This window comes from Scyliorhinus torazame, chromosome 22, assembly GCF_047496885.1.
Source record: "Scyliorhinus torazame isolate Kashiwa2021f chromosome 22, sScyTor2.1, whole genome shotgun sequence".
Classification (NCBI taxonomy): Eukaryota; Metazoa; Chordata; class Chondrichthyes; order Carcharhiniformes; family Scyliorhinidae; genus Scyliorhinus; species Scyliorhinus torazame.
In genome coordinates, this window is record NC_092728.1 from 74,176,712 (window position 1) to 74,204,376 (window position 27,665).

The 27,665-nt window shown below is 43.7% G+C and overlaps 1 protein-coding gene across 15 annotated transcripts in view; it reads left to right on the plus strand.

Annotated features, from left to right (window-relative positions):
* znf618 (zinc finger protein 618) overlaps nucleotides 1–27,665 on the plus strand; it is a 179,225-nt gene that overhangs the window by 136,438 nt on the left and 15,122 nt on the right. For all 15 annotated transcript variants that reach the window (XM_072488343.1, XM_072488348.1, XM_072488337.1 and 12 more), the window contains 6 exons: nucleotides 6,487–6,576; nucleotides 11,359–11,439; nucleotides 20,432–20,521; nucleotides 24,867–24,953; nucleotides 27,294–27,335; nucleotides 27,545–27,628. In XM_072488343.1, coding sequence (XP_072344444.1) covers nucleotides 6,487–6,576; nucleotides 11,359–11,439; nucleotides 20,432–20,521; nucleotides 24,867–24,953; nucleotides 27,294–27,335; nucleotides 27,545–27,628 — 474 coding nt within the window. The remainder of the gene's footprint in view (nucleotides 1–6,486; nucleotides 6,577–11,358; nucleotides 11,440–20,431; nucleotides 20,522–24,866; nucleotides 24,954–27,293; nucleotides 27,336–27,544; nucleotides 27,629–27,665) is intronic.

A 27,665-nucleotide genomic window follows, 5' to 3' on the forward strand; every position in this document is an offset into this window, starting at 1 on the left:
CAGAACCAAATTTGCTCTACTGATGAAGAAGTTTTAATGGGAAGGAACAATACACAGAAGGAATTTTATCTGTTTCAAAATGTAGCATTCCTCATTTTGATATATATTCCATTATAAATTTCTTTGTTAACCATTATAATAGGAATTGCTTTTGCAATCAGGCAACACATTTGCCACATCCACTCAATAATGGTGGCACAGCTGAAGGATGGAAGATACATAAAAAACATGACAAACATAGATTTGCTATTTTCATTGTCAGTGCCGACAAAGAAATTAATAATGTGAAACATTGGTTAGAAATATGCACAGACATTAGATTTTTATCTTACCCCCTTGTAAAACCTGAACAATTTTTCTGCTACATCAGTTCAGTTTAGTGAGTCAATATGTTCACACAAACTTGAGAGGTACAGATAATCTTTTGCTTCAAAAATTGGTCAGTGCCAAATTAATTTTGAGGGTTTGCAGGATGACAAATACATTTTGTAGATGTGCACTCGATCCTTTTGGTCTTGGAAATCTACAGCGGTTATACCTTTACATGATTCCCGGAATGAAGAGAACAACTTAAGATTTTGTTTTGAATTTGTTTAGCTGGGTAAGGGCAAAGTTGCCTTGAATTCACAGAATAACCTGTTAATAAAATTGTTGCTCTCCTCCATATATCTCTATATCATGTGCCATATTATTTATAGTAGCTACTTGTTGTAACATTCTTGCTTTTTATTATCTCTTCCTGTAACTAAATGATTTCATGCTGTGGCGTGGCTGGAAGACTGTCTAGTTTTCAAATTTATAGTTTTCTTAATAGGTCCAAATAGGGAAAATGCTTTACAGTATAACCTCTTGCATTTTTTGTTAAGAAGCCAAATATGTGACTTTCAAATGGGGCACAATGGAATTACCCCCAAGTATGTATTGTTATTAATGAACAGTGCTAGTTGCACCATTAAAATAAATCTTTCTGTGTCACGGGGTAAAGAAGTATCTGTTACTATCCAACATCACTCAGGGTAATGTAGTATATCAAGCATTGAAGTTTGAATGTAATTCAACCAGTTTTGGATGAGACCAAACTATCCAGCTCTTGTTGAATAACAGGTCTGTTACATCAGGGTAACATTATTCAGAATGTTTCCTTTTTTTCCCCAATCAAGGGGCAATTTAGTGTGGCCAATTTACCTACCCTGCGCATCTTTGGGTTGTGGGGGGTGAAATTCACGCAAACATGGGGAGAATGTACAAACTCCATACAGACAGTGACCCGGGGCCGGGATCGAACCTGGGTCCTCACCGCTGCGAGGCAGCTGTGCTAACCATTGTGCCGCCATGCTGCCCAGATTCAGAATGTTTTTGTGTTAATTTTTGCTCATTTAAACTGCTGCAGTTTTATTTTTATAATCCTGCTGGTATATTGGGCAGGATTCTCCACAGGTTCTCCTGGGCTTGTCATTGTCAGCACTGAATGAACTCCCACTACCGAGAAATTCAAAGTGGGGTGCGCCGTGGGCGGGGAGAGAATCCCGCTGGCATGAACGGCCCTCTTTTCCTCTCTCTCTCTCCCTCCCTCCCCGTCATCTCGAGGGGGGTTAGGATGGTCTGCCTTCCCGGTTTGGCAGGTGGGAGAAGGATCCGTGTCCTCTCCTGTGAAAGGCCTTCCTCCCTTTTCCTTCTCTGCTGTATGAGAGCTCCCTTTCTTCCAGGCGGTGCTCCCTGCCCCTGCCCCTAGTTAATTACTGGTTGAGAACAGGTCTGAAAAGAGGTTTGTGAACTTCTTACAGATGCCTTGGATCTCTCCTTGGATCCCTTAGAGAATTTCATTTTTTTCTACATTCAGGAACTCGGCCAGGCCTGAGAGCCACTCTGAGGCCCCGGTTGGCACAGCCGACTGCAGCCTAGCAGAACTCTCCACCTGGTGATCAGCGAGGAGAAGGCCAGGGCATTGCCCCCTTCCCTGTCCAGAGCTCAAGGTGCTCTGACACCCCGAATACCACCTCAGATGGGCACGGCTCCAACCCCCACCATCCTGGACATGCCTTGAAAAAGGCCACTCAGAACTCAGTCTGGGCAGAATCAAAATACGTGGTGTGGTTGGCCAGGCCCCCCTCCCCTCCCCCCAGACACCGTTCGCACCTATCCTCCGCCTCCGTGAAGGACCCGCTCGTGTGACTTAGTAAGGTACGCTGTATGCACCACCTTGGTAGAGTCGATCCTGTGCAGCCAGTCAATCCGGTGTCCTCCCCATCTCCATGCCCAGCTCCTCCTCCAATTTCCATCGGGTCTCTACCAATGGGGTCCTGACCTTTTCTATGAGACGTCCATAGATGTCGCCATATTAATCGTCCCCTAACCAGTCAAGTCCTATCACCATGTCCAAATGTGTGCCTAGGTCTCTGGGGGAACGTTTTGTCTCCTTATGGTGAAAGTTGCACAGCTGCAGATACCTGAGCTTGTTCCCTTTCGAGAGTTGGAGCCTCTGAGAGTTTACCCAGGGTCACTAGTCTATCGTCTACGTACATGTCTTTCACTCTCATTGTTCCTCTGTCCTCCCTCATGTCCCAAATGTGACATGTATTCCCCCCCAGACGAGGGCCATGATTATTGGGAGTGATTTGAAAACAAAGAGGAACCTTGGCAGCACATTCATTTGGACCCTCTGTGCCCTTCCCGCTAGTGAAAGAGGGAGTGAGACACATCTTTGCAGGTCCCACTTCACCTCTTTCACCAGGCTAGAGAGGTTCCATTTGAGGAGCTTCAACCAAGTTTGGGCTATTTGGATCCCCAGGTACCTGAACTTGGTTTGGGTCACTTTAAACGGTAGTTCTTCCAGCGCTGCTCCTCTCTCTCTCGGGGGTTTACCGGGAAGATTTCTCTCTTTCCTGGTTGAGTTTGTAACCTGAGAAGGCACCGAATCAACTAAGGAGTCCTGTTATCTTTCCCATGCTGGATAGGGGGTTCGACAGTCGAGGAGCAGGTCATCCACATAGAGCGAGACTCTATGCTCTCTGCCCCCTTTCTGAATGCCCATCCACCACTCCGCTGATCTAAGGGAGATGGCCAGTAGTTCGATAGACGGTGCGAACAGGAGCGGGGATGCCAGGCACCCCTACCTCGTTCCTCTGTGCAGCCAAAGGTATTTGGAGCTGGTGATGTTCGTTCATACGCATGCCGTAGGAGTGCAGTACTGGAGCTTCACCCAGGCAGTGAACCCTGCTCCAAACCCAAACCATTAAAGTACTTCAATGAGGTCCCTCCTTTCTACTTGATCAAAGGCTTTTTCAGCGTCCAGGAAGACAATCACCTCTAGTGTACCCTCCCAGGATGGGGGCATTATTGCATTCACCAGGTATCTGATGTTCGCTGTTAGTTGCCTACCCTTGACAAAATGGGTCTGATCTTCCGCGATCACTTCTGGCAGGCAGCCCTCCAGGTGTCTCGTCAGTGCTTTCGCTAGGACGTTTGCATCAGTGTTTAGGGGTCTTTGTCCTTTTTGGCAATCAATGAGATCGAGGCCTGGGCCAGCACGGGCAGCAGGGCCCCCTTCGACAGTGAATCGTTGAATATCTCCCGCGAGTGCGGGGCCAGCGCTGCTGCAAATCTTTTGTAAATGTCTACCGGAAACCCATCCGGTCCTCATGCTTTCCCTGACTGCATGGAATTAATGGATTCCACGATTTCGCCCAGCTCTAGCGGTGCTTCCAGCCCTTGTTTCCTATCCTCCCCCAGCGGCAGTAAATCTAGTCTGTTGAGGAACTGTTCCATCACCGAATTCACCCCCGGGGGTTCGGAGGGTCTAGCCCTTGGTAAAAGTTTGCAACGGTCTCGTTAATCTTGTTTGGGTCTGCTACATCCTACCATTTCTGTCCCTAACTTGTGCTATCTCTTGTGGCTGCTTGCCTTCTTAGCTGGCATTCCAGCATGCAGCTAACCTTGCCTCCATGATCATAGAAGGCCCCCCCGTGCCTGGTGGAGCTGGTGGACTGCCTTCTTTGTGGAGAGCAGATCAAATTCCATCTGCAGCTTTTTCCTCTCCGCCAGCAGTTCCACGGTTGAGGCCGTGGAGTACCGCCAACCCACCACCTGTGTGGAGTCGATCAACTGCTGCTTGGCTGCTCTTTCTTTCTTGTCCCTAAGGGCCCTATGAGCCCTGATTTCGCCCCTGATCACCACCTTCAGTGCATTCCATAATGTGGAGGGTGAGACCTCCCAGTTCTGGTTGCAGGTTACGTAATTGTTGATGGCTTGGGATATCTTTGTACAGAATTCCATATCGGCGTGGAGAACTACGTCCTGACTCCATCCCTTCTCCAACTTCACGTCCATGTAATGTGGCGCATGATCGTAAATTACAATCATGGAGTATTCTGCCTTTGTTACACCTGGAACCACCCTTTTCCCTGAGACAAAAAGGTCTATACCTGAACAGGCCTTCTGTACATGGGAGAAGAAGGAGAATTATTTTTCTCTTGGGTGATTGAACCTCCACAGGTCTTCACCCCCTCTCTCCCCCCCTCCCCCCCCTACCCCAATCTGCTCCATAAAGGCATTTAATTCTTGCACCATACATTTCCAAGATTTCAGCTATCCTTTTTTTGGACAAATTCTGCATCGTCCAAGTTGGGAGCGTTGTATTTTCAAAGATTACCGGGGCCTCTTCCAGGGTCCCGTTGACCATAATGTATTCTGCCCCCCCCCCCCCCACTATCTCCACGTGTTGTCTGCTGCAGCTAGCGCTCTACCTGCTGCCCTCCCCTACCCCACCCCACCCCTCTGTTTCTCACCTGCCCTTTTGCGCTCCCTTCCTAGTCCCTTCCCTCCCCCCCTTGGCTTGTTAATTTTAACGTAAAAGCACAATACTACGGAAGCTAGAAATCTGAAATAAAAACAGATAATGCTGGGAAAACCCAGCAGGTCTCGCATCACCGATGGAGAAAATCTGTGATGCAAGGTCATCAATCTGAATTTTCTGGGTTTTTTTGTTGTTAAATTTTGTTGGTTTCGTTACTTTGATTGTTGTTAGTCTGCATCGGGTTTTTTAAAATACTCATGTTAAAAGGTTTTTTAAATTTATTTACCGTTCCTGCACCTAGAATTTAAATTAATGCTGGATTTTTAAACCTTTTTGTTTCTCTCATTTAAGTTGCTCAATTGAGTTGTGTGTAAATTTGGCAGTATTACTGCAGTTGAAATTGTAGTTCATCCTTATTAATATCTGTATCAAGTTGAAGACAGCAGTTAGATTTTAGAAATGTATTCATTTTTTGCCTCTGGAACCATTCTGGTACTAAACAACAGTGCTGATTGTATTGAATTCCCACATCATGTAACTTTATGTCACTCTCCCAGAGCACTTGATAATTCCTAAAATCATGGAAAGTAGTGAGAAAGGATGTGTTGCTTATTTTCCAGTGAGGCTTCAAAGTCAAATTTACATTAAAATCTCAAATCACAGGTATTTCAAGTCAGACAGAAAGTTGAGTAGAGGATCATGTTAGTCAGCCAGGTTGTGAGTTGATTTATCTCCTGGAAAGGAAGACTATTCTTCCGTGTACTGCTGCTTGCAATCAAGGAGCAAGCTATATTGTTGCCTATGCGTCTTTTATATCTTGACACTAAGTTGGATCAAGTATCGATTCTGCAGATGACCAACAAAAAAGCAGATTAATCTGCAGGAAGACGATGGGAATGAGAGCTGGGCTTTTCCCTTCAGTATATGATTTAAATTAAGGGGCAGCACGGTAGCCTTGTGGATAGCACAATTGCTTCACAGTTCCAGGGTCCCAGGTTCGATTCTGGCTTGGGTCACTGTCTGTGTGGAGTCTGCACATCCTCCCCGTGTGTGCGTGGGTTTCCTCCGGGTGCTCCGGTTTCCTCCCACAGTCCAAAGATGTGCGGGTTAGGTGGATTGGCCATGATAAATTGCCCTTAGTGTCCAAAATTGCCCTTAGTGTTGGGTGGGGTTACTGGGTTATGGGGATAGGGTGGCGGTGTTGACCTTGGGTGGGGTGCTCTTTCCAAGAGCCGGTGCAGACTCGATGGGCTGAATGGCCTCCTTCTGCACTGTAAATTCTATGATAATCTATGATAAAATTGCTTGCATTACAATTAGTCTGTGGCTGGCTGTTTTGTACTGAATGCAGCCTGTTTTGGGTCAGATCAATTGAAAGAAGAAATTAAGCAGGTTTTTGTATGTAATAGCATTTTCAAACCATAGGCAAGTATAATTTGATCAGTTGTAACATGATTAAAAGAACTTGATCGGGTTTCCATGTCCAACAAGACTGACAACCCTACCCCTCCCGCCAAGCCAGCATAAAATGTTAATGAACAAATGTAAGCATGGAAAAGAACTAGTGCAGTAGTAATTGCAAAACATTTTCTGAAGTATAAGATCTTAACTCCCTCATATTTGGCTTTGTTTTTTGATGAAGGAAATGGAAATCAAGCCAAATTTATTGATGTATTTTCTCACTTTATTTTCAGAGAATTTTAGATATATGTGTGACATCTGTGGGAAGAAATACAAATATTATAGCTGTTTCCAAGAACACCGGGATTTACATGCAGTCGATGGTATGTATTTGCAAAGTAGTTGCTTCATTTTATTATGGATTAGTACAGATACATACAGCTTGTTATGACCAGGTGAGAAGGAGTGAACTGGCTGTCCTATATTCAATTACCTCAGTTGGTCACAACAAAGCTTTAAGTTGTTTTTTCACAAGGATGTGTCTTTTTCAAATCAGAACAGATGCTCTGGTTTTCTCCCACAAGTCCCGAAAGACATGCTTGTTAGGTGAATTGGACATTCTGAATTCTCCTCAGTGTACCTGAACAGGCGCCAGAGTGTGGCAACTGGTGGATTTTCACAGTAACTTCATCGCAGTGTAAGCCTACTTGTGACACTAATAAAGATTATTATTATTTTAGTATTTATGCTGTGAGCAATAAGAAGCCAATCAAACAAGGGTTTGATTAAGTTAAAGAAAAAGCACATTTATTAACCACAAAACCTGAGGGGACAAAATAATAAAAACGTGACATCACACACCATTAAGAGCCCAATATGAGGTATAGATTGTTAAACGTTGCAGCCAATTTAGATTAGCTGGTTTAATGGATGCAGTCTGATGTCATAGAATCATAGAATTTGTGCAGAAGGAGGCCATTCAGCCCATTGAATCTGCTCCGGCCCTTGGAAAGAGCACCCTACTTAAGCCTACGCCTCCATTCCATTCCCGTAACGCAGTAGCACCACCAAATATTTTGGACACTAAGGGGCAATTTAGCATGGCCAATCCAGCTAACCTACACATCTTTTGACAGTGAGGGAAAATCGGAACACCCGGAGGAAACCCACGTAGACACGGGCAGAAAGTGCAAACTCCACACAGTCATCCAAGGCCGGAATTGAACCTGGGACCCTGGAGCTGTGAGGCAGCGGTGCTAACCACTGTGCCAAAGTGCAGCCCAGTAGAAGATGTTGCAATTATTACTGATCTCGTTTTGCTGTTTCTTATAGTTGACTTCTCTAACCGGGTGATGTGCATTTTTTCCAAAAGAGAGAGAGAGGGACCGACTACAGCTTTCCAGCCTGTTTCCTCGGCTGAAAGTTTTTCTAACACTACCTGTATCATTTGCAATCTCTCTGCAGTGTCTGCAGCCAGCCCTGTTTTTCTTCACCTGTTATCTATTACCAAGGGCTTTTGGCCTGGTCTGTCTGGCAGCTGTTATTTCAATGGTCCTGACTTATGTGAAAATGTGATTTAAATTGCTAACTTTGGATTGCTCTGCTGGGATTAGACTCCACAACAGTTGAAAAAATAAAACATCTTCTAATATCTGGCTAAGTTTTGTAACGCCCAGACCGATTTCTCCCCACCCAACCTGACTTCTCCCCACACCCCAATTCCATCCACTTGGCTTGGACACTTGCCTTTTTCCTGGCCTATCTATTTCACCGGGCCCTTGAAGCAGAGCTGCTTTACAACAGTCAGTGCAGTAAAAAGGGTGCATGACCTCCTTGAATCCACCGGAGCTGGCCTGCGCTGTGGCCTGCGAGTCTTTCAATGCAGACCCCAAGCAGCTCCAGCCATTGGAGGTTTCAGCATATTATTCAAGAGCAGATAAGTATGCTTAAATCTTCCAATTCCTGTAGGCCATCTCTTTCCAACACCAGTCGGAATATCCAGTACTTTACATTTTAATATCTCTTAGACAGTGTTGAAATTTGATGGATCTTTGAATTATTGGAAATGTCTCTCTCTTCACACTCCCCTAAGGGTGTCTTGTTTGCTTTTCCACATTCAGCTTGAAAGGTGCCTTGCGTTTTTAAGTTTGTCCTGTCTCATTTCAACTTGCAAAATTTCCAGTCAGTTGAAAGTTGAAAAGTCGTATTTTCAAAATTGAATGCCTCGTGGCAAACTGATGATAAATGATAAAATAAGTTCCATCGAGAATTTGCTAACTTATTAATTCCACTGGATACTAAATCAAAACATTTTATCAGTAATACAAGCAGGAAAAGGCGAAGATCCCTGAATGACATATTTTGCAACAAATAAGTGAGGCCTTACTTAAGATGGAGAAATCATCAATATTCCCTTGAGGTGCACAGATGCATAGTAACTCAGAAGGCATCACACAGTTGTCCTATTTAAGATGCTGTGCTTATTAATAAATAAGTTGCTTATTAATAAATAAGTTATTTTTTAAAATAAATTTAAGACTACCCAATCTTTTTTTTCCAAATAAGGGGCAATTTTATAGAATTTATAGTGCAGAAGGAGGCCATTTGGCCCATCGAGTCTGCACCGGCCCTTGGAAAGAGCACCCCACTTAAGCCCACATCTCCACTCTATCCCCGTAACCCCATAATCAGTAACCCCACCCAACTTTTTTGGACACTTAAGGGCAATTTATCATGGCCAATCGACCTAACCTGCACATCTTTTGACTGGGGGAGGAAACCGGAGCATCCGGAGGAAACCCACACAGACACAGGGAAAACGTGCAGACTCAGCACAGACAGTCACCCAAGCCGGGAATCGAACCTGGGACCCTGGAGCTGTGAAGCAACTGTGCTAACCACCATGCTGCCCATTTCGTGTGGCCAGTCCACCTAACCTGTACATCTTTGGATTGTGTGGTTGAAACACACGGAAACACGGGAGAGTGTGCAAATTTCACATAGACGGTGACCCGAGATCGAACCTGGACCCGGTGTAGGCAGCAGTGCCGCCTGCTCGGTAGCACAGTGGTTAGTACTGTTGCTTCACAATGCCAGGCCCCAGGTGTGATTCCCGGCTTGGGTCACTGTCTGAGCGGAATCTGCATGTTCTCCCTGTGTCTGCGTGGGTTTCCTTCCACAAGTCTCGGAAGGTGTGCTGTTAGGTAATTTGGACATTTATAGAATTTACAGTGCAGAAGGAGGCCATTCGGCCCATCGAGTCTGCACCGGCTCTTGGAAAGAGCACCCCACCCAAGGTCAACACCGCCACCCCATCCCCATAACCCAGTAACCCCACCCAACACTAAGGGCAATTTTGGACACTAAGGGCAATTTATCATGGCCAATCCACCTAACCTGCACATCTTTGGACTGTGGGAGGAAACCGGAGCACCCGGAGGAAACCCACGCACACACGGGGAGGATGTGCAGACTCCGCACAGACAGTGACCCAAGCCAGAATCGAACCTGGGACCCTGGAGCTGTGAAGCAATTGTGCTATCCACAAGGCTACCTTCTGAATTCTCCCTCCCTGTACCCGAACAGGTGCCGGGAACAGGCGGTGGATGTGGGCTTTTCACAGTAACGTCATTGCAGTGTTAATGTAAGCCTACTTGTGAGAATAAAGATTATTAATTAAAAGACGTTAAAAGATACCTAGAATTGAACTGGACAGATGAGCACAACATTTTTGTAAATAACGAAACACAGGAATCATCGGCAACTAGTACTTTAATTCTTAAAAATTTTTAAATGCATTACATTGCTTGTCAAATCCTACTGAGTCTTAAATTCTCCCTGAATAGCAAAATAAAATGTGTATTTGATAATTTTTGTACTCCTGTCCAGTAAGAAAAATAATTCATTGTCTGAGGTATTTTGGGTGTGCTAATGTTTTTTAAATGTTATACTTTACAGCTATATAATAGGTCGGGTGAGAGTACTTGGGGGTGGCAAATAAAACTTATTGCACTGCTTTAAGTGCAACTTGTTTATGTACCATTTTTTTATTTGGCGTATTGATATCAATATGCTAAAGAGAAATCCAGGAACAATACTGGAAATCATAGCTGGTTTCTAAATATCTTTCCTTCTAATCACTCATGAAACACTTCTGTGGGTAAAAAAGTGTAGTGAGGTTAACACAAAGGCCTTTCACCTCCAGGATCCAAGAGATAACGGTATCCTTCCTCTTCTGACTCTTTAAGATAACTCTTGTCTGACATGTTTTTATAATCTTGTTCAATTTCCTAATGCGTATGAGCTTGCAGCACAAAACTGTCTGCAAATTAGCAGTCTCACTGCAAATTGAGGGTGATTGGTGTGGAAAATGTAAATCTTTACTGCTGTATTAAGCAATAATCTTCTTCATTTGAGGCTGAGGCACCATGTTAGACAGTGTAAAGTGAATTTGTAGTGAATATTATATAGGTCCTTACCTGTCACCAAGAGAATCAAGTGCCTTTTGCCTTATTCACGAGATGCGTCATGATTGTAAAATTATTTAAACAGAAAATAACAATTGTGTGGACCGTGGAGTATATGAATATAGTTTAATTAATTTTGCTCAGTAATATAAGGATTTGAATGGATAACTTCATTGTTGAAATCCGTTCACCTGTACTACTCCATCAAAATTTGATTGTTTAAATCTTCTTTGCTAGTCAACAGTTTACTGGGCTCAATGGCATATTTGATCTTACCCAAACCAAGCTCTGAATCAGTCAAGTGAAGGTGACCCTATTCAGCTTGCCCTGAAAGCTGCTAATTAAATCTTGACATTTACCTTTGTAGGTGTAGTTGATGTCAATCTGCAGCGCTGTGCGCGCACAACTAAGACTCTTGGTTTACATGTAAACTAAAATTGCTCATCTTAGCAATGAAATTAAGTAGGACTACAGTGGGATTCACTTTAGTTGCTTTTATTAATCAGTGAGTTCAGGATACATTACTGTCACGTAGGGCTCATACTGGAAAACCACACCCTAGCAATGACATCCAAAGTATACTTTAAACTGTAAGGAGAACCTAATTCTTGAGAGGTAGGAAAACTGATGTATAAATTAGTGCTGTTCCTTTGGCACTGTAATGTTCTATAAATTAATTAACCTGTTTTTAAATTATAGATCCTTATGATCATGCAGTTGAGACACCAGCAGAAGTGAAAACTGAACAAGTGGAAGAAACGGTCCGCAGCCCCGGATCAAGTATGAATGACCTTTTAATAGGAAAATATACAATGCGTTTTGGGAAGTCTAGATGCAGTTCCATTACGTGGTACTTTTACAGTGACACAGGAGGTGGTGTAGCCAAGTGCACATTGAAACCATGTACTTTGGAAGGGTAAGGGGAATTGGGAGATGGGCTTCATATTCAGCCAAAACGAGAAAAGTTTAGCCTTTTGGCTAAGACGTGAGACTTTTGGGGGAGAGAGAGTTGCCTTAGGTTGTTCGCACATATGGAACTTTGACAGAATGTAAGAGAATCTTTCATAGGTTATCTCCTTGTTATTAGCGTGAAATCTACAAAAAGGTTCCAGACTGTGTAGTACTTCCATGCCTTAGTACATGCATTAAACTTTGACTAGCATATGTCCAGCATACATGCTAAGTAGGATGCTGGTGTTAGGCAGCTATTATTGACACCTTGATTAACTTGTCAGGGTTCCCAGGGGAGCTCTTTCTCCAGTGGCTAGACTTGTGCAGGAATTAAGAATCTCATGTAGCATCCAATGGCGAGAATATGTGTAGTGCTGTGATTTTCTGTCCAACAATGTTCATCGTACAGTCATTCCACAGAGGAAGTGAAATTTGTGAGGCATTGGCAGAAGTTAAGTTCAGTTAAGCTGTCATTTCCACTTATTTTAACTGTAAAGTGGTATTTGTGATGGTTTGCTGACATACCTGCATACATTCTTCCTCTATAATCTGCTCACCCACATCACATTCCCTAGTTTTCTCATATGATTTCTAAATACCTAATGTGATGTGTTGGTGCATTATTGAATAATAATGACGGTGTCACTAAAACAAAAGCCTTTGATGGCACCATTAATATCAGCGGTTAATGTAAAACATGGATTGCAAGCTTAAGTATAGCTTCTGTATTCTAATATTTTCAGTGACACTAATGTAGAAGTTTTGTAGGACAACATTGAGAATTACTTATATTCATGTTGTTTACAGGTGATCTTGAAATATAATGTGAGTAAAATGGATAGCAAGTTCCATTATTTTTTTAAAAACGCATTTTATTCAAACTTGTATCACAGTAGGTTACAGCAAATAAACACCCCGGGAAACATTCTTCCCAACAATCAGCTATACAGTTTGTACAGATTTTTCTCCTTTTTCAGCCCCCCTTCCCCATCACCCACCCCCCCTGCGACGAACAGCTCCTCAAACACGGTCACAAACATCCCCCACCTTTTCTCAAACTCCCCTGCTGAGCCCCTTAACTCATACTTTATCTTCTCTAACCGCAGGAATTCATACTGGTCACCTAACCATGCTGCTACGCCCGGTGGCAATGCCGACCGCCACTCCAGCAAAATTTGTCGCCGTGCAATCGGAGAGGCGAAGGCCAAGAGATCGGCCTTCCTCCTCTCCATGAGCTCTGGCTTCTCTGAAACCCCAAATATCGCCACCAAATATCTGGGTCCACTCCCTTCTCCCCTATCCTGGATAAGACCGGGAACACTCCCGCCCAGAATCTTCCCAATTTTTCACAACCCCAAAACATGTGCGCATGATTCACTGGCCCCCGCCCACACCTCTCACACTCATCTGCTATCCCCTGATAGAACCCACTCATTCTCGCCCGAGTCATAGGCACCTTGTGCACCACCTTAAACTGTATCAGGCTCATCCTTGCACAAGAGGAGGTCCTGTTTAGCCTTCGCAGTGCCTCACTCCATACTCTCCAATTGATCTCCATTCCCAACTCCGCTTCCCATTTATCCTTGATCTTCACCACCCGCTCGCCTCCCTGCTCCCCCAGCCACTTGTATATCTCCCCAATTCTTCCCTCCCCTTCGACATCCGGAAGCAGAAGTCGCTCCAGCAGGATGTATCCCGGCAATCTCTGAGCCCCTTCCAGACCTTTCATGCAAAGTCCCTAACATGTAGATACCAGAACTCACTACCCCTCGGCAGCTCTACCCGCTTCCTTAGCTCCTCCAGACTGGCGAACCCTTCCTCCAAATACAAATCCCTCACCTTGACCAGCCCCACTTCCCTCCACCTCCTGTATACACTGTCTCTCTCTCTCTCTCTCTCTCTCTCTCTCTCCCCCCCAGCACCCACATACCTTCCACCCTAAAATGCCTCCTCAGCTGATTCCATATCTTCACCGTGGACTGCACTACTGGGCTCCCTGAATACCTACTCTGAGCCATTGGCAATGCTGCCGTCACCATTGCCCTCAAACTAGACCCCTTACAAGATTCCTCCTCCATCCTAACCCACTCTACACCTTCTCCTTCCCACCACCGCCACACCTTGTCCACATTCGCTACCCAATAATAATGAAGCAAGTTTGGCAACGCCAACCCCCCCTGCTGCCTCTGCCTCTGTAGCAGGGTCCTCTCCCCACCCTCGGCACCTTCCCCGCCCATACAAAGTCAGAGTTGATTGTGTTCACTTTCCAAAAAAAGGCCTTTGGTATAAAGATTGGGAGAGTCTGAAAGATAACCAAGAACCTCGGCAGAATATTCATTTTCGCACTTGGACCCTCCCCGCCAACGTTAAGTGCAGTGTATCCCACCTCTTAAGATCCTCCCTGGCCTCCTCCACCAGCTTCGTTAAGTTCCACTTATGGAGCCCCGTCCATTCCCTCGCTACCTGAATCCCCAAAAACCTAAACCTATCCCTCGCTACCGTGAATGACATCCCCCCCTAAATTAGCCCGCTGTGCCAGCTCATTCACCGGAATACCTCGCTTTTCCCTACATTCAGCTTGTATCCTGAGAACCCTCCAAACCAAGGCCCATAATCCTTCCCATACTCTCCAACGGATCTGAAACATACAGCAAGAGGTCATCGGCATAGAGCGACATCCGATGCTCCCTCTGTCCCCTCATTATCCCCTGCCGACCCCCTGAGAGCCATCGCCAATGGCTCTATGGCCAGCGCAAACAGCAGCGGCGACAGCGGACATCCCTGCCTCATACCCCTGTGTAAGTCATATCATTCGTCCTCATCCTCGCTTTTGGAGCCATATACAGCAACCGCACCCATGCCACAAATCTCGGCCCAAACCCAAACCTTCCCAAAACTTCGAAGAAGTACCGCCACTCCACCCGATCAAATGCTTTCTCTGCGTCCATGGACACCACCACCTCCAGTACCAGAGCCCTCGACGGATTCATCACCACATTCAACAGCCGTCTTGTATTACTCGCGGGCTGCCTGCCCTTCACGAAGCAGCAAGTTCCATTAATGTCAGATCAGCGAAACCTTCTGTAGTATTTGGATGTATTTGCTTCTAGATGGTCTATAATACAGTTTTAAATGTGAAAACAAAAAATTGCAGTGAGCACCAGTGCATTTCCTAAGACCTCACTGAAATATTTTGATTATGCAAAATTACGGTTACTTTTAGCTGTAATTGCCTGGATGTAATTTTCTTTGGAACTTTCCAATTGGAATGATGAGATCCAACACATTTTGCAACAGGTTAGCTCAGTCTAATCCACTAAATTCACAGGAGGAAATAATTAATTTATTGCAATTTACTAAATTGTTACGATGTCACATTGCCTTGATTTTTATTGATGTGGAGATGCCACTGTTGGATTAGGGTGGGCACAGCAAGAAGTCTTACAACATCAGGTGAGTGACCTGATGAAGGAGCAACGCTCCGAAAGCTAGTAATTCCAAACAAACCTGTTGGACTTTATTTAATCTGGTGTTGTAAGACTTCTTACTTGATTTTTATTAGTGCTGCATAATGTCAAGACAGATTTGAACAGAGGTTCATGTGTATGTTTGGCTATTGGGAAGAGAACAGGATCATCAAAACATGATCCCTCAGTGTAGCAGTAATGTTTGAAATGATTTTCCAAAAAAAAACTTAGAAGCGCTTTAGCTCAACTTTTATAATGCTGAGCATTGAACTGGAAACTGCTGCATGATAATAGTTGAAAAAATGCAAATAGTATGTAAAACAAGGGAAAGTAAACTAAGAAATCTCTCCAATGACGAAGTTTATAGCAAAAGTAAAATTAGATTTAAGATTGGGCCAAGAACATAATGGGCCGAATCTTCCAAGGAGTGGCAATCACAGTCAGATTGCCACTCCGCTCCTCTTTATTTGTCATTCACCGGAGCCCAGTCACCCAAACCATGCCTCCTGAGAAATGTGGAGCGAACCTGCTCCAACAGTTCTTCCTTCAGATGCAGGAGCTTTGGGGGAAGCAAAGCCATACACCCTGGACGAGATTCTCCGCTCTCGCGACTAAGTGCCCACGCCGTCGTGAATGGCGTCGAGGTTCACGATGGCGCGAAACGGCCCCGATCTAGACCGATTCAGGGCCTGAAAATGGGCAAGGATCGGGGCCGCGAGGGGGGGGGCGTGTCGCTAAAGCAGCGTCGTCAGCGCGCGCCGGGCATTGGCGCCGCATGAAAGCGGCGCCGCATCATCCGCCGCCGGGTTGGCCGGCCCCAGCCGGCGCGAACCCGCGCATGCGTGGTTGCCGTCCTCCCCGAGGCCGCCCCGCAAGAAGATGTCGGATGGATCTTGTGGGGCGCGGAGGAAAGGAGGTCCTCCTTCAGAGAGGCTGGCCCGCCGATCGGTGGGCAACGATCGCCGTCGTTTTGGGCAGGCCGCTCGGCCAATCCGGGCCTGAGAAAAGCGGGGGTGGTGGAGAATCGCCATTTTGGGTGTCTCGGGCGATTCACCTGTTGCTAACTTTTGGTTGGTTCAATTGGCTCTGTTTTATAACCTTTGCTCTAGAGTCGCCAGGTATCTTTATGATACCGCCACGAGGTTCAAGTTCAAATAATGATCAATAACTCAACACACCAATTAGTAAGATTCAAATCAATACACATTTATTATACACAGTAAATCGCTACTCATGCATAAACTCTACTTTTTAGGCTATTTCTATAACTAACAGGCCTATACTTAGCTTCGGACTGGCCTACCAGGTCAGGGGAACAAATGGCCTTTCGTTTGGGTTCTGAGTCTGCGGGATTCAAAAGCTGGTATGGACTGGTAGCTAGGAGCGCCTATCTCGTAGCAAGCGTTGACTTGAGACTTACTTTCTTGGAGGCCGCCAGACAGTTCACTCTCAGGGGTTGCTGAGTGACCCTGTCAAGAAGAACAATTTGAACTTGGGGGCTTTACTTTATAGTCCCCAGGGGCTTCCCGCCTTTCGAGCGGGCCTCGTACCTGGTTTCAAGTGATTGGACTTCGTTCCAATCGCTTGTTTCGATTTCTCCAATACTGGAGCTGTTCCCTGATCGTTGGGTGGTCTTTAAGTGTCCGTTAACCTCTTTTGTGTTGGCTCCTGCTGGCGCCGAGGAGACTGGCTTGGCCTTGTTTACCTTAAAATGTTTCGATTGTTCCCGGGGATCACTCATTACTATGTAGATGGCTGCTACATTACTATGCCGATGGCTGCTTTTATCGATGCTGTCTGGGTTTCTGCAGAGTCTAATACACAGTAAACTTGCACCTGCTAGTTTTTGCCTGTGTTGGCTGAATTTCCCTTCAGCCTTTGCGGTTCTCCATTTTAAGTCGGGAAGTGGCCAACTCAGGTGGCTACACACCGGACTGTGCCGCACAGAACTAGATAGTGCCGATCTCGCCGCTTGGGTGCATTGTGGGAGGGCGTCGGACCGGTGTCGCGTGAAAAAATGGCGCCCCAGGCGATTCTCCCAAACGGCGCATCGGAGAATCGCGGCCCCTTTATCTGGCTCTAGCTGCCTATACTGGTAAGTTCAAATGTCTGAAAGCTACTTTGACAAGCTAAACACAGAAATTTTGTGAGGGAAAAGGGTGGCAGGTAAATGGGTTAGTGGGGAGGTGGGCGAGTGGTGATGAGGTTAGCCAGGAGGTGGTAAGGACAGTCAGGTGCTGCAGTGCTACATGCTTACTGTCCTTCCATCCATCTAAATCTATCTTTTTGCAGCTTTACTGTCCTTTGTTGAAGAAGTGCAGTTTCTTAGAAGGATATTTTTATTGCTTGGCACCATATAGCTTCTTTACTTAAGTGCTGCAGGAAAAAGAGGTTCTTGATTGTTTTTTCCCTTCTCATGTTCAACAACAAACTGGTGGAAATGTAATTTGCCAACCAGGGAAAGTTTGTAGATGTCAGCCATGATCATTATTATAACTCGCACCAAAAACAATAACAGAGTATTGCTGAAAAAAATAGTTTTTTTTTAATCTTGTTTTTTGTCTTGCATTCATCAGGACATTTGCAAGATTACAATATAAGGGAATTCAGCAAATTTATACTGTATGAGAAGAGAGTGCTGATTGATTGGCAAGTGGACTCTTGTAAAGGCATTGCCACGGGGAATACAGCAATTGATGGTGACTGACAGTTAACTGCCAATCTTTGTTTGAAATTTAAACCAGACAGCTGACTCTGGTCAAAGCATTTCCCTGAGGAATTAAACAGTAAATGGCTGTAACTTATTTTGTTTAGCTGTAATGGACGGAAAGTGTGGACATGTTCTTTCTGTCTGCAAAGGACAAGGCCCTGAGCATTAATATATGTAGCTTCCAGTACACACACACAGACACACGCACGCACCACACAGCAGACCCAACTGGCAATGTTTGCTATTCACGTATAATGTTGCTCACTGTGATTTGAGTTTTGCAAGCACGGAGTAGTTGGGCACATTGTGAACAGTAAAAGGAACATGCTGTTTGATGTGATCTGCCAATCTTTGGGATGTACAGCCTACTAGCATCACACTGGCACTGAACATTTTCCACATACATGATGAAGGATTCCTTCACATTTGTAAAGCCCATACGGGACTTGCATATTGAAAGCAATACTGTGTCCATGTGCTCATTTGACATTACTAGCATATTCACCAGTGTTCCACTTAAGGAATAAATATTTGCGCTGCAATACTATATCATGGCAATTTATCATGGTACCATCATGGTATGAATAAGCATCCATCGAACTTGTGAATTTGGCAACTTGGGCAATTGAGCCCAAATTAATGGTGTTGCCATGCGATGAACTGTCTGCACAGTTCTCGCAAACACCTTTGTTGGGTTCTATGAGAAATGTGTCTTTGATGGAATGGCACCTAATCTTCTACCTTGCATATTTCCTATGCGTGGATGATGTGTTTGCTGTGTTTAAATCTGCAACAGCATGTAATAATTTCCTTGCATGTCTTAATGAGCTCCAGCCTGCGCTCAAATTTACCTTTGAAATGAACTCCCTTTCCTTCTGTACTGGGTGAGAAATCTGCTGGGTTTCCTTGCATGGTCTACTGCAAGCCTGCCTTCACTGGTCAATACCCGCGTTACGATTCTTACAGCTCCAAATGCTATAAGATTGGCCTTATTGGCAACTTCGTGAATAGGGCAATTTGTCCACCATGCAAGCTTTTAAAAAAATAAATTTAGTGTACCCAATTACATTTTTCCAATTAAGGGGCAATTTAGTATGGCCAATCCACCTAGCCTGCACATCCTTTGGAATGTGGGGGTGAGACCCATGCAAACACGGGCAGAATGTGCAAACTCCACACGGACAGTGACCCAGAGCCGGGATCGAACCTGGGACCTCGGCACCGTGAGGCTGCAGGGCTAACCCACTGCGCCATCATGCTGCCTTCACCATGCAAGCTTGATGCTGAAATAGACTAATCAAAGGCATCCTATAAGACAATGACTACCCTGATCAGGTTAGTTTGTGCTGTATATGGCGCAAGCTCCTGAACGGGCCTAAGGTTGGCACTGGAAAGTGCCCAACTTACCTCCAGTTACCCTGGAAGGGCAAGGTATCTCAAAAATTTGATTAGCAGGTGAAGCTAGCTGCTTAATACTGCTAGTGTGCAACACAAGTGGTATTTGCCACTAACAGGATGCTGCTGTCAAGCCAAAAAGGTGTCTGCTCATTGCACCAAAGGATGGTGTTGACATGAGATACACTCTTGGCCCAGCTCTCTCAAACGTCTTTGTTGGGTTATGAATTACGGTGCAAATACGATGCTAAATGTGCAGGCTGTATGTTCCAAAGACTGTTGTGGATAGCACAATTGCTTCACAGCTCCAGGGTCCCAGGTTCGATTCCGGCTTGGGTCACTGTCTGTGCGGAGTCTGCACATCCTCCTCGTGTGTGCGTGGGTTTCCTCCGGGTGCTCCGGTTTCCTCCCACAGTCCAAAGATGTGCAGGTTAGGCGGATTGGCCATGATAAATTGCTCTTAGTGTCCAAAATTGCCCTTAGTGTTGGGTGGGGTTACTGGGTTATGGGGATAGGGTGAAGGTGATGACCTTGGGTAGGGTGCTCTTTCCAAGAGCCGGTGCAGACTCGATGGGCCGAATGGCCTCCTCCTGCACTGTAAATTCTATGATGATGGTGGATCTTATCAAACAGCATGTCCCTTCTGCAAGATAGAGACCATACCCAACCAGCCTATGCTTGCAAAATTCAGAACGCATTGTTCAACAAAAGGTGCGATTCTGCAATTGGACATTTGCTAAATAACCCTCGGTATGTTAATTATACTGACCACAATTTAATATGGTCAGCCCTGCTTGCAGTGTGCACATGTGCATACTGGAAGCTACGTTTTATTAATACGCAGGGCCTGTAACCAGAAAGAACATGTACACATTGCGCCTGATGCAGCCAAACAAGGCAAGTGACAGCCACTCGCTGGTTCATTTCTCAGGCAAATGCCTTGGCTATTCATAGTTGAGATGCCTGCTTCAAATTTCGAATGGTGCAAATCAGGTAACTGTCAGTTACCATCAATTGGTGATTCTCCAAGGCAATGCCTCTATCAGCGTCCACTTATCCACTTCTTATATAGTATCCATTTGTTGATTCCCCTTGCATTGTATTTTTGCAAATGTCTTGATGGCTGAAAATGAAAAGCTTCAACAAAAAGTTATTTTTCAGTGGTACTCAATTTCTGAAATACAAAATGACTTTTAATAACTAGAAGGTTGTGTTTTTTAGTTCTAACTATTTTGTTTCACTGTTCCAGAAACCGGTAGCTACATCTGTGAATACTGTGGAAAACGTTACAAATATTACACTCCCTACCAAGAACATGTGGCTTTACATGCATCCTCTGGTACGTATTATGATCCAAAACAAAATCTCTTCTTGCTATAAGTAACACACAAAACCAACTGAAGTGTAACTTCAGGTAACTTAAACACCCTATGAAAAGGATTAAGAATGCGCACACACTTTCACTTTGCAATTCTTCTCCAGCAGCCTCTCCCAATCTCCCATAGGCATGCTCTATCTCCAAATGGTCTGTTCTGCATAATAGTTTCTTCAAGATAACTAAAACGCAAGAATAACTTTACTTTTCTTATTCCCACTGCCAATTCTGCCGTTAAGTTTTCTTCTTTAAACTGTCCCACACACAACTAAGTTATAATCACCTTTCCTGGAAACTGCAAGTGTTTAATTTTCAGTTAGAGACTGACTTTAAAAATACAGGCATAGAAACAAAACAGGAATAGAAACCAAAGTCAGTGTAGACAACAGCATACACCAGTTTGTCCCTTTTGAGCTCGCAAACAGCAGATTTCATCATATGATTCATTCTCGTCGCCCCTTACTTCACTTCTGGAATTCATCTGTTTAATTTATGTCTGGACTAAAACAGTAATGATATGTGGAACCGAGTAGCTCGAGTTAACCAAATCAGAACATTGTGAACAAGTGTCACTTGATAGCAGTATCCACTGCACCTTCAATCACTTTGTTGATGGTTGAAAATAAGCTGATGGGATTCGATTAGTCCTGCCTTTTGTAAACAGGACATACTTGGGACAATTTTCTGCTTTGTTGGGTGGATGGCAGTGTTGAAATTGTACCGGAGTAGCATTGCTAGAGGTGTGACTAGTTCTGGAGCACAAGTCTTCAGGACTAGAGCTAGGGTGTGTCAAGGTCCAGCCTTTGCTGTATACAGTGGTGGACAGCTGTGATATCACTTGGAATTAATCAAATTAGTTGAAGGCTACCTTGCCATTTGCTTTCACATGCTGAATTGTTGACGATGGGGAGGTTTGTGGAGTCATCCTATGGTTAATTATTTAATTGTCCGCAACCAATCATGACTTGGTGTGGCAGAGCTTTGATCTGTCCCATTGATTGTGAGGTTGCTTGACCCTATTTCTTTTGCTTTTTAGCATTGTTATGGGCCAGGGTTTAGAGAAGCCCAAAGGGCATCTTGGAGTTCACCTGACCCACAACTTTTAATAGATTGTGGTTATGGGGAGCACACGGGTCTACTTTATAGGTATGATGCAACAGAGATCTAAAGTACTTTTAAAGCAAACCATGTTTATTTATGATACCAGTTCACAATTTATAAACCCACAGTAAACACCTTAACAACTATCAACACCAATCATCCCCACAGATATAATATTCTATAAGTGACCCTTAATCTTTCCTTGCACCATCCATAAGACAAAATACCCTTTTTAACACCGAGATCAGGTTAAAATTCTCTACTGAGAGCAGTTATCACTTTGAAATCACCCAAATGATCTGGAGACGGTCTTTAGATTGCAGAGATCCCTATACAGCTGCTCGCTTTTCCTGCAGCTATCCAGCTCTCAAAACGAAACTAAAACCCACAGGCACACACCTGCTTTTGTTCAAAGTGAAAGACAGCCAGCCCAGCTCCACCAACACTCTGACATCACTGCAGCTATTCGATAAATACCCATTTTTTAAGGGTACATCCACGACAGCTATTTAATAAACATCCAGTTCTTAAAGGTACTCTCACATGACAGCATACACGTACTCCTGTGCTGTAACTTTGACACCTCATCCATTGATATGCCTGGCTCTACTCCTGGCATGCACTTCTGCATTTTTCATGGAAGCAGTATTGGTCCCCTGGCTTCATGGTAGAGTGAGGGCTATGCGGGGCCATGAGGTTACAGATTGTGGTGGTTCTAGCCCTGCTACTGGTGATATTCATATTCTACAGTTCCTCATGGATGCCCAATTTTGAGCTGCTAGATCTGTTTTAAATCTATCCCTTTTAACACGTTGGATAGTACCACACAACACAATGGAGGGTATCCTCAGTGTGAAGTAGTACTTTGTTTCCACAGGAAATGTGTAGTGTCACTCAATCAATGCTATAATGGATAAACGCACCTGTGACAGGTCGATTGTGACAGAGTCAAGTATGCTTCCCCCTCGAGTTAGTTCTGTCACTGCCTGGCAGATATGTCCTTCAGGACTCTGCTAGCTCAGTCAATACTGCTGTTACAAACATCCGTATAACTTAGGAGCAGGAGTAGGCCATTTTGCCCTTCGAGTCTGCTCTGCCATTCGATAAGATTGTGGCAGATCTGGTTGTGGTTTTCCGTCTGTCCCCGATAACCTTGAATCCCTTGTCAATCAAAAGGCTATCTAACTCAGTCTTGAATACACCCAAAGACCCAGCCTATGCTGCGCTCTAGAGAAGAGATTATCGATGCTCAAGAAACAAAACTCCTTTCCATCTTAAGAGGGAAACCTCTTATTTTAAAACTGTTCCCTAGTCCTAGTCTCCCCCGCAAGAGGAACTATCCTGTCAGTATCCACCTTATCACTTCCCCTCGGGATCTTGTATGATTCAATAACATTGCCTCATTCTTCTAAACTCCAAAGGATATGAGCCCAACCTATTCAACCTTTCTTCATGAGATAAAGTAAACCCTTCAAGGAATGAGTCCAGTGAACTTCCTCTGAAATGCTTAATGCAAATATATTCTTTTTCAAATAAAGAAAACCGGACTCTGTATTCCAGATGTGGTCTCACCAATGTCCTAGACAACTGTTGTAAAACTTTATTTTGTACCATTCCCCTTGCAATAAATTCCATTTGCCTTCCGAATCACTTGCTGCAGTCAACTTTGTGATTCTTTAGAAGTGGAGAGGTTCATATTTTCACTCCATCCCCAAATTTCTCATTTAACCTATGTATATCTCAATCTTCTCAAAAGATCTTGATGTTTAGCTACCATACATTCGGAAACTTCATCCAGCCATTGATGTAAATTGTCAGTAGTTGAGGCCCTAGCATCTGGTAGTGTGCCTTGCCAACCCGAAAAAGACCAATTTATCCCTGCCTTCTGATTTCTTTTAGCAACTCAATTGTTTGTCCATGCTAATATGTTACCCCCTACACAATTTTTGGAGCAACATTTGATCTGGTCCTTGTCAAATACCTTGTGGAAATCCAAGCACATCAAATGTACTTGCTTCCCTTTATCCACCTTGCTTGCCACTTCCTCAAATAAATTAGTTGAACGCTATTTTCCTTTCGCAAAGTCATGTTAACTCTACTTGATCCTATTATGATTTTCTAAGTATCCTGCCATATGTTCCTTAATAATGAATTCTCACAATTTTCCCGTAATGGATGTTCGGCTAACTTTCCTTTCATTTGTTGTTTTCTGCCTCCCTCCTTTCTTGACTAAAGGTGTTATATTAGCTATTTTACAATCCACTGAGACTCTTTAGAATTTAGGGAATTTTGAAAGATTGTAAACAATTCCTCTCCTATCTCTGCAACCACTTTTAAAATCCTAGGATGCAGGCTGGGGACTTGTCAACCTTTGTGTCTAATAGTTTCTCTGGCGATAGTGATTGTTTTAAGGCCTTTTCACCACTTACTTTTCAAGTATCTTTGGTGAGTTTTTTAAGTGAAGACAGACACACAATACCTGTTAAATGACTCCACCATTTCCTTGTTTCCATGATCGAATCCCTAAACTTACTTTCTGGAGGAACATACGAGCTGTAGTTCGCTTTTCTGTTTCAATATTGTATAAGCTCTTACTATTTTTTAAAATATTCTGGGCTGGCTGTCTCTTGTACTCTTTCTCCCTCTGTTATTTCTCCAGTCATTTTTTTGCTGGTTCATAAAATCTGACCAATCTTCTGACCAACTATTGGTGATGACCATTGTCCCCTACCCAGAGTACATTGTGCTGTTGTTCTCTGTACTTCTTCCAAATGGTGTTTAACATGGAGTACTGAATCATGGGCTAATGAAGGACAATAGGTAGTAATCAGGAGGTTTACTTGCTCATGTTTGACCTGATGCCATGAGTGTAGATGTATATTAGTGGGGGCTATATTATGGACAGAACATTTGATTTGGTTACTGTTGAGATGAAGTCTCTATAATGCTGAGCATTTAGAGAAGACCAGCTTAAATTGTTTTTCAAGGAAATATCAGTCCCGGAAGTAAATGGAAAACCTGCTTTATTTCCTAATTTGATATGTTTGTTTTGATCTTAAGGTGTATTTATACAGGGTACAACCCTTTTCCTCTACTAAAGATTAAACGTTAAAGAAAAAGATATGTCTTCAAATTACAAAGATTTTTATTCAGGACATGATTGTTTTCTACAAAATAAACCTGATAACATTTCTGGAAAAATGTGCAGATGCGGAGAGTCCTCTTGGTAAAAGAAATGAAGCTAAACTGCCAAATACATGTGAAGAAAATAACAACAACTCACAGAATTCTAGTGGTATGTATGATGCACAAAATAAATCTGTAGCATGATCATTCAAGTGATGCATCATTAAAGGCCAAGGAATCTGTACACTGTTATTGAATTTCTAACTTTGAAAAAGTAGATACTTTTATTTGTTAATTGCATATAATGTTTAAGTATTAAAACATGGATTCAGTGATCGGTGGTTTTGGTTCATGCACATGTGCATGTTGGTGGGAATAGATAGATAGAATTTACAGTGCAGAAGGAGGCGATTCGGCCCATCGAGTCTGCACTGGCTCTTGGAAAGAGCACCCGACCCAAGGTCAACACCTCCACCCTATCCCCATAACCCAGTAACCCCACCCAACACTAAGGGCAATTTTGGACACTAAGGACAATTTATCATGGCCAATCTACCTAACCTGCACATCTTTGGACTGTGGGAGGAAACCGGAGCACCCGGAGGAAACCCACGCACAAACGGGGAGGATGTACAGACCCCGCACAGACAGTGACCCAAGCCGGAATCGAACCTGGGACCCTGGAGCTGTGAAGCAATTGTGCTATCCACAATGCTACCATGCTGCCCTAATAGTGTGTGGCGATGCCAGAAAATCACAAGTTCTTCAATTCCGAGCTTTTACACGACCAGCATTGCATGTGAAATTATAGTCTTGTTTCTTTTGTGGCTGTGCACTCTAAATGACCGAAGGTACAAGACTGTTATTAGCTAAGCAGATTAATTCATCATACAGGAAGTTTGAGGCCTGAAATTCTCCCTCGTATTGTGGGCAAAAAGGCAGCTGAAATGAAAGTGTTTAAATGAGAGTCACCTTTGTTGCACGAGGTGGGTTGTAGTGTGGGCAGGAATTTAAATAGGGTAGTCAGAAAACACAAATGTCTAATATCGAGAATAATCATTCCGTAAGTGCAGTGATGTAATACTCTGTATAATGTTTACCCTCTTTTTTGCAAACTGATATTTTCACGCTTAGTATTTAAATTGTTTCACACTTCTCTGGGATCATTCCTAAAACATAATACCAGTTAAAGCACTACTTTTTCCCCACCAAGTCCACCCCAGCATAGCTAGTAATAGAGAGGTTGGTGTCAGTACTAATTTAGCACAAACATGCTTTAAGATTTTTGTGGCTTTGACTGTGGCACATTCACAGCTCATTACCCCCAACATGGAAATTCATCACACTGCCGTTCCACAAAATAATAAAAACTGGACTTATAGACCTATGACTAAATAGTTTCCAGTGATTTTTGTTCCATTTTGAAATTACTGGTTTGTATTTTAATGAGTTTGTTCAATAAGCAATCCAAAAGAGGCAGTATAATAGCTGTATTCACATTTGTTATAATATTTTTAGAAGTATAGGTTAGTGGCCAGTTAGCTCAGTTGGTTGGACGGCTGATTTGTGATGCAGAGCAATGCCAACAGCGCAGGTTTAATTCCTATATCGGCTGAGGTTATTCATAAAGGCCCCACCTTTTCAATCTTGCCCCTTGCCTGAGGTGTGTTATAGAATCATAGAAGTTTACAGCATGGAAACAGGCCCTTCGGCCCAACCAGTCCATGCCGCCCAGTTTTTACCATTAAGCTAGTCCCAGTTGCCCACACTTGGCCCATAACCCTCTATACCCATCTTACCCATGTAACTTATCTAAATGTTTTTTAAAAGACACAATTGTACCCGCCTCTACTACTACCTCTGGCAGCCCATCCCAGACACTCACTACCCTCTGAGTGAAGAAATTGCCCCTCTGGGCCCTTCTGAATCTCTCCCCTCTCACCTTAAACCTATGCCCTCTAGTTTTAGACTCCCCTACCTTTGGGAAAAGATGTTGACTATCTACCTTATCTATGCCCCTCATTATTTTATAGACCTCTATAAGATCACCCCTAAGCCTCCTACGCTCCAGGGAAAAAAGTCCCAGTCTATCCAGCCTCTCCTTATAACTCAAACCATCAAGTCCCAGCAACATCCTAGTAAATCTTTTCTGCACTCTTTCCAGTTTAATAATATCCTTTCTATAATAGGGTGACCAGAACTGCACACAGTATTCCAAGTGTGGCCGTACCAACGTCTTGTACGTGTTGACCCTCAGGTTAAATTATCACCAGTCAGCTCTCAAAAGGGAGAGCAGTCTCTAGTCCTCTGGGACTGTGGCGACATTTACATTCATTTATTAGCAGTATAACAAGAAAAACTTGCTTGTATTAACAGAACGACAATCGAGAATCATGCATATACAGCATTACTCGAAACATAAATTGCTGTACTTGGGTTCGCTTTGCCTATTTGCATTGTAACTGCCTCCTTAAAGTAAATGTGCTCATCTCCTTAAAATGTTTTCCAGGAGGTACCAGTGTGCAGAAGTCAGGTCTGTCTTCTGTCAAAAGTAAGTCAGAATTAATCTCTGTCACAATCGGTCTTTGTTTTAACTTTTAATGAAAGCTTGATATTTAAAACAAAAGCCAAATGTATACGTACAACATAAATAAATCCTTTTCATTTCCAAAAAATGTTGACGTGAAAATGCTTGAACACAACTTCTGTAATAAAATTAATTTTGTTTCTGAAAACTTATGGCCTGTTTAATATTTGCAGATGGCTCCACATGTCAGAGCTGTGGAAATGAACATAAACACTGCACCTGCTTAAGACAGCATGCACATAATAGCAGAGGACGAGGTAATTTATGAAGTATTTGCTGTACAAATTAGAGTGC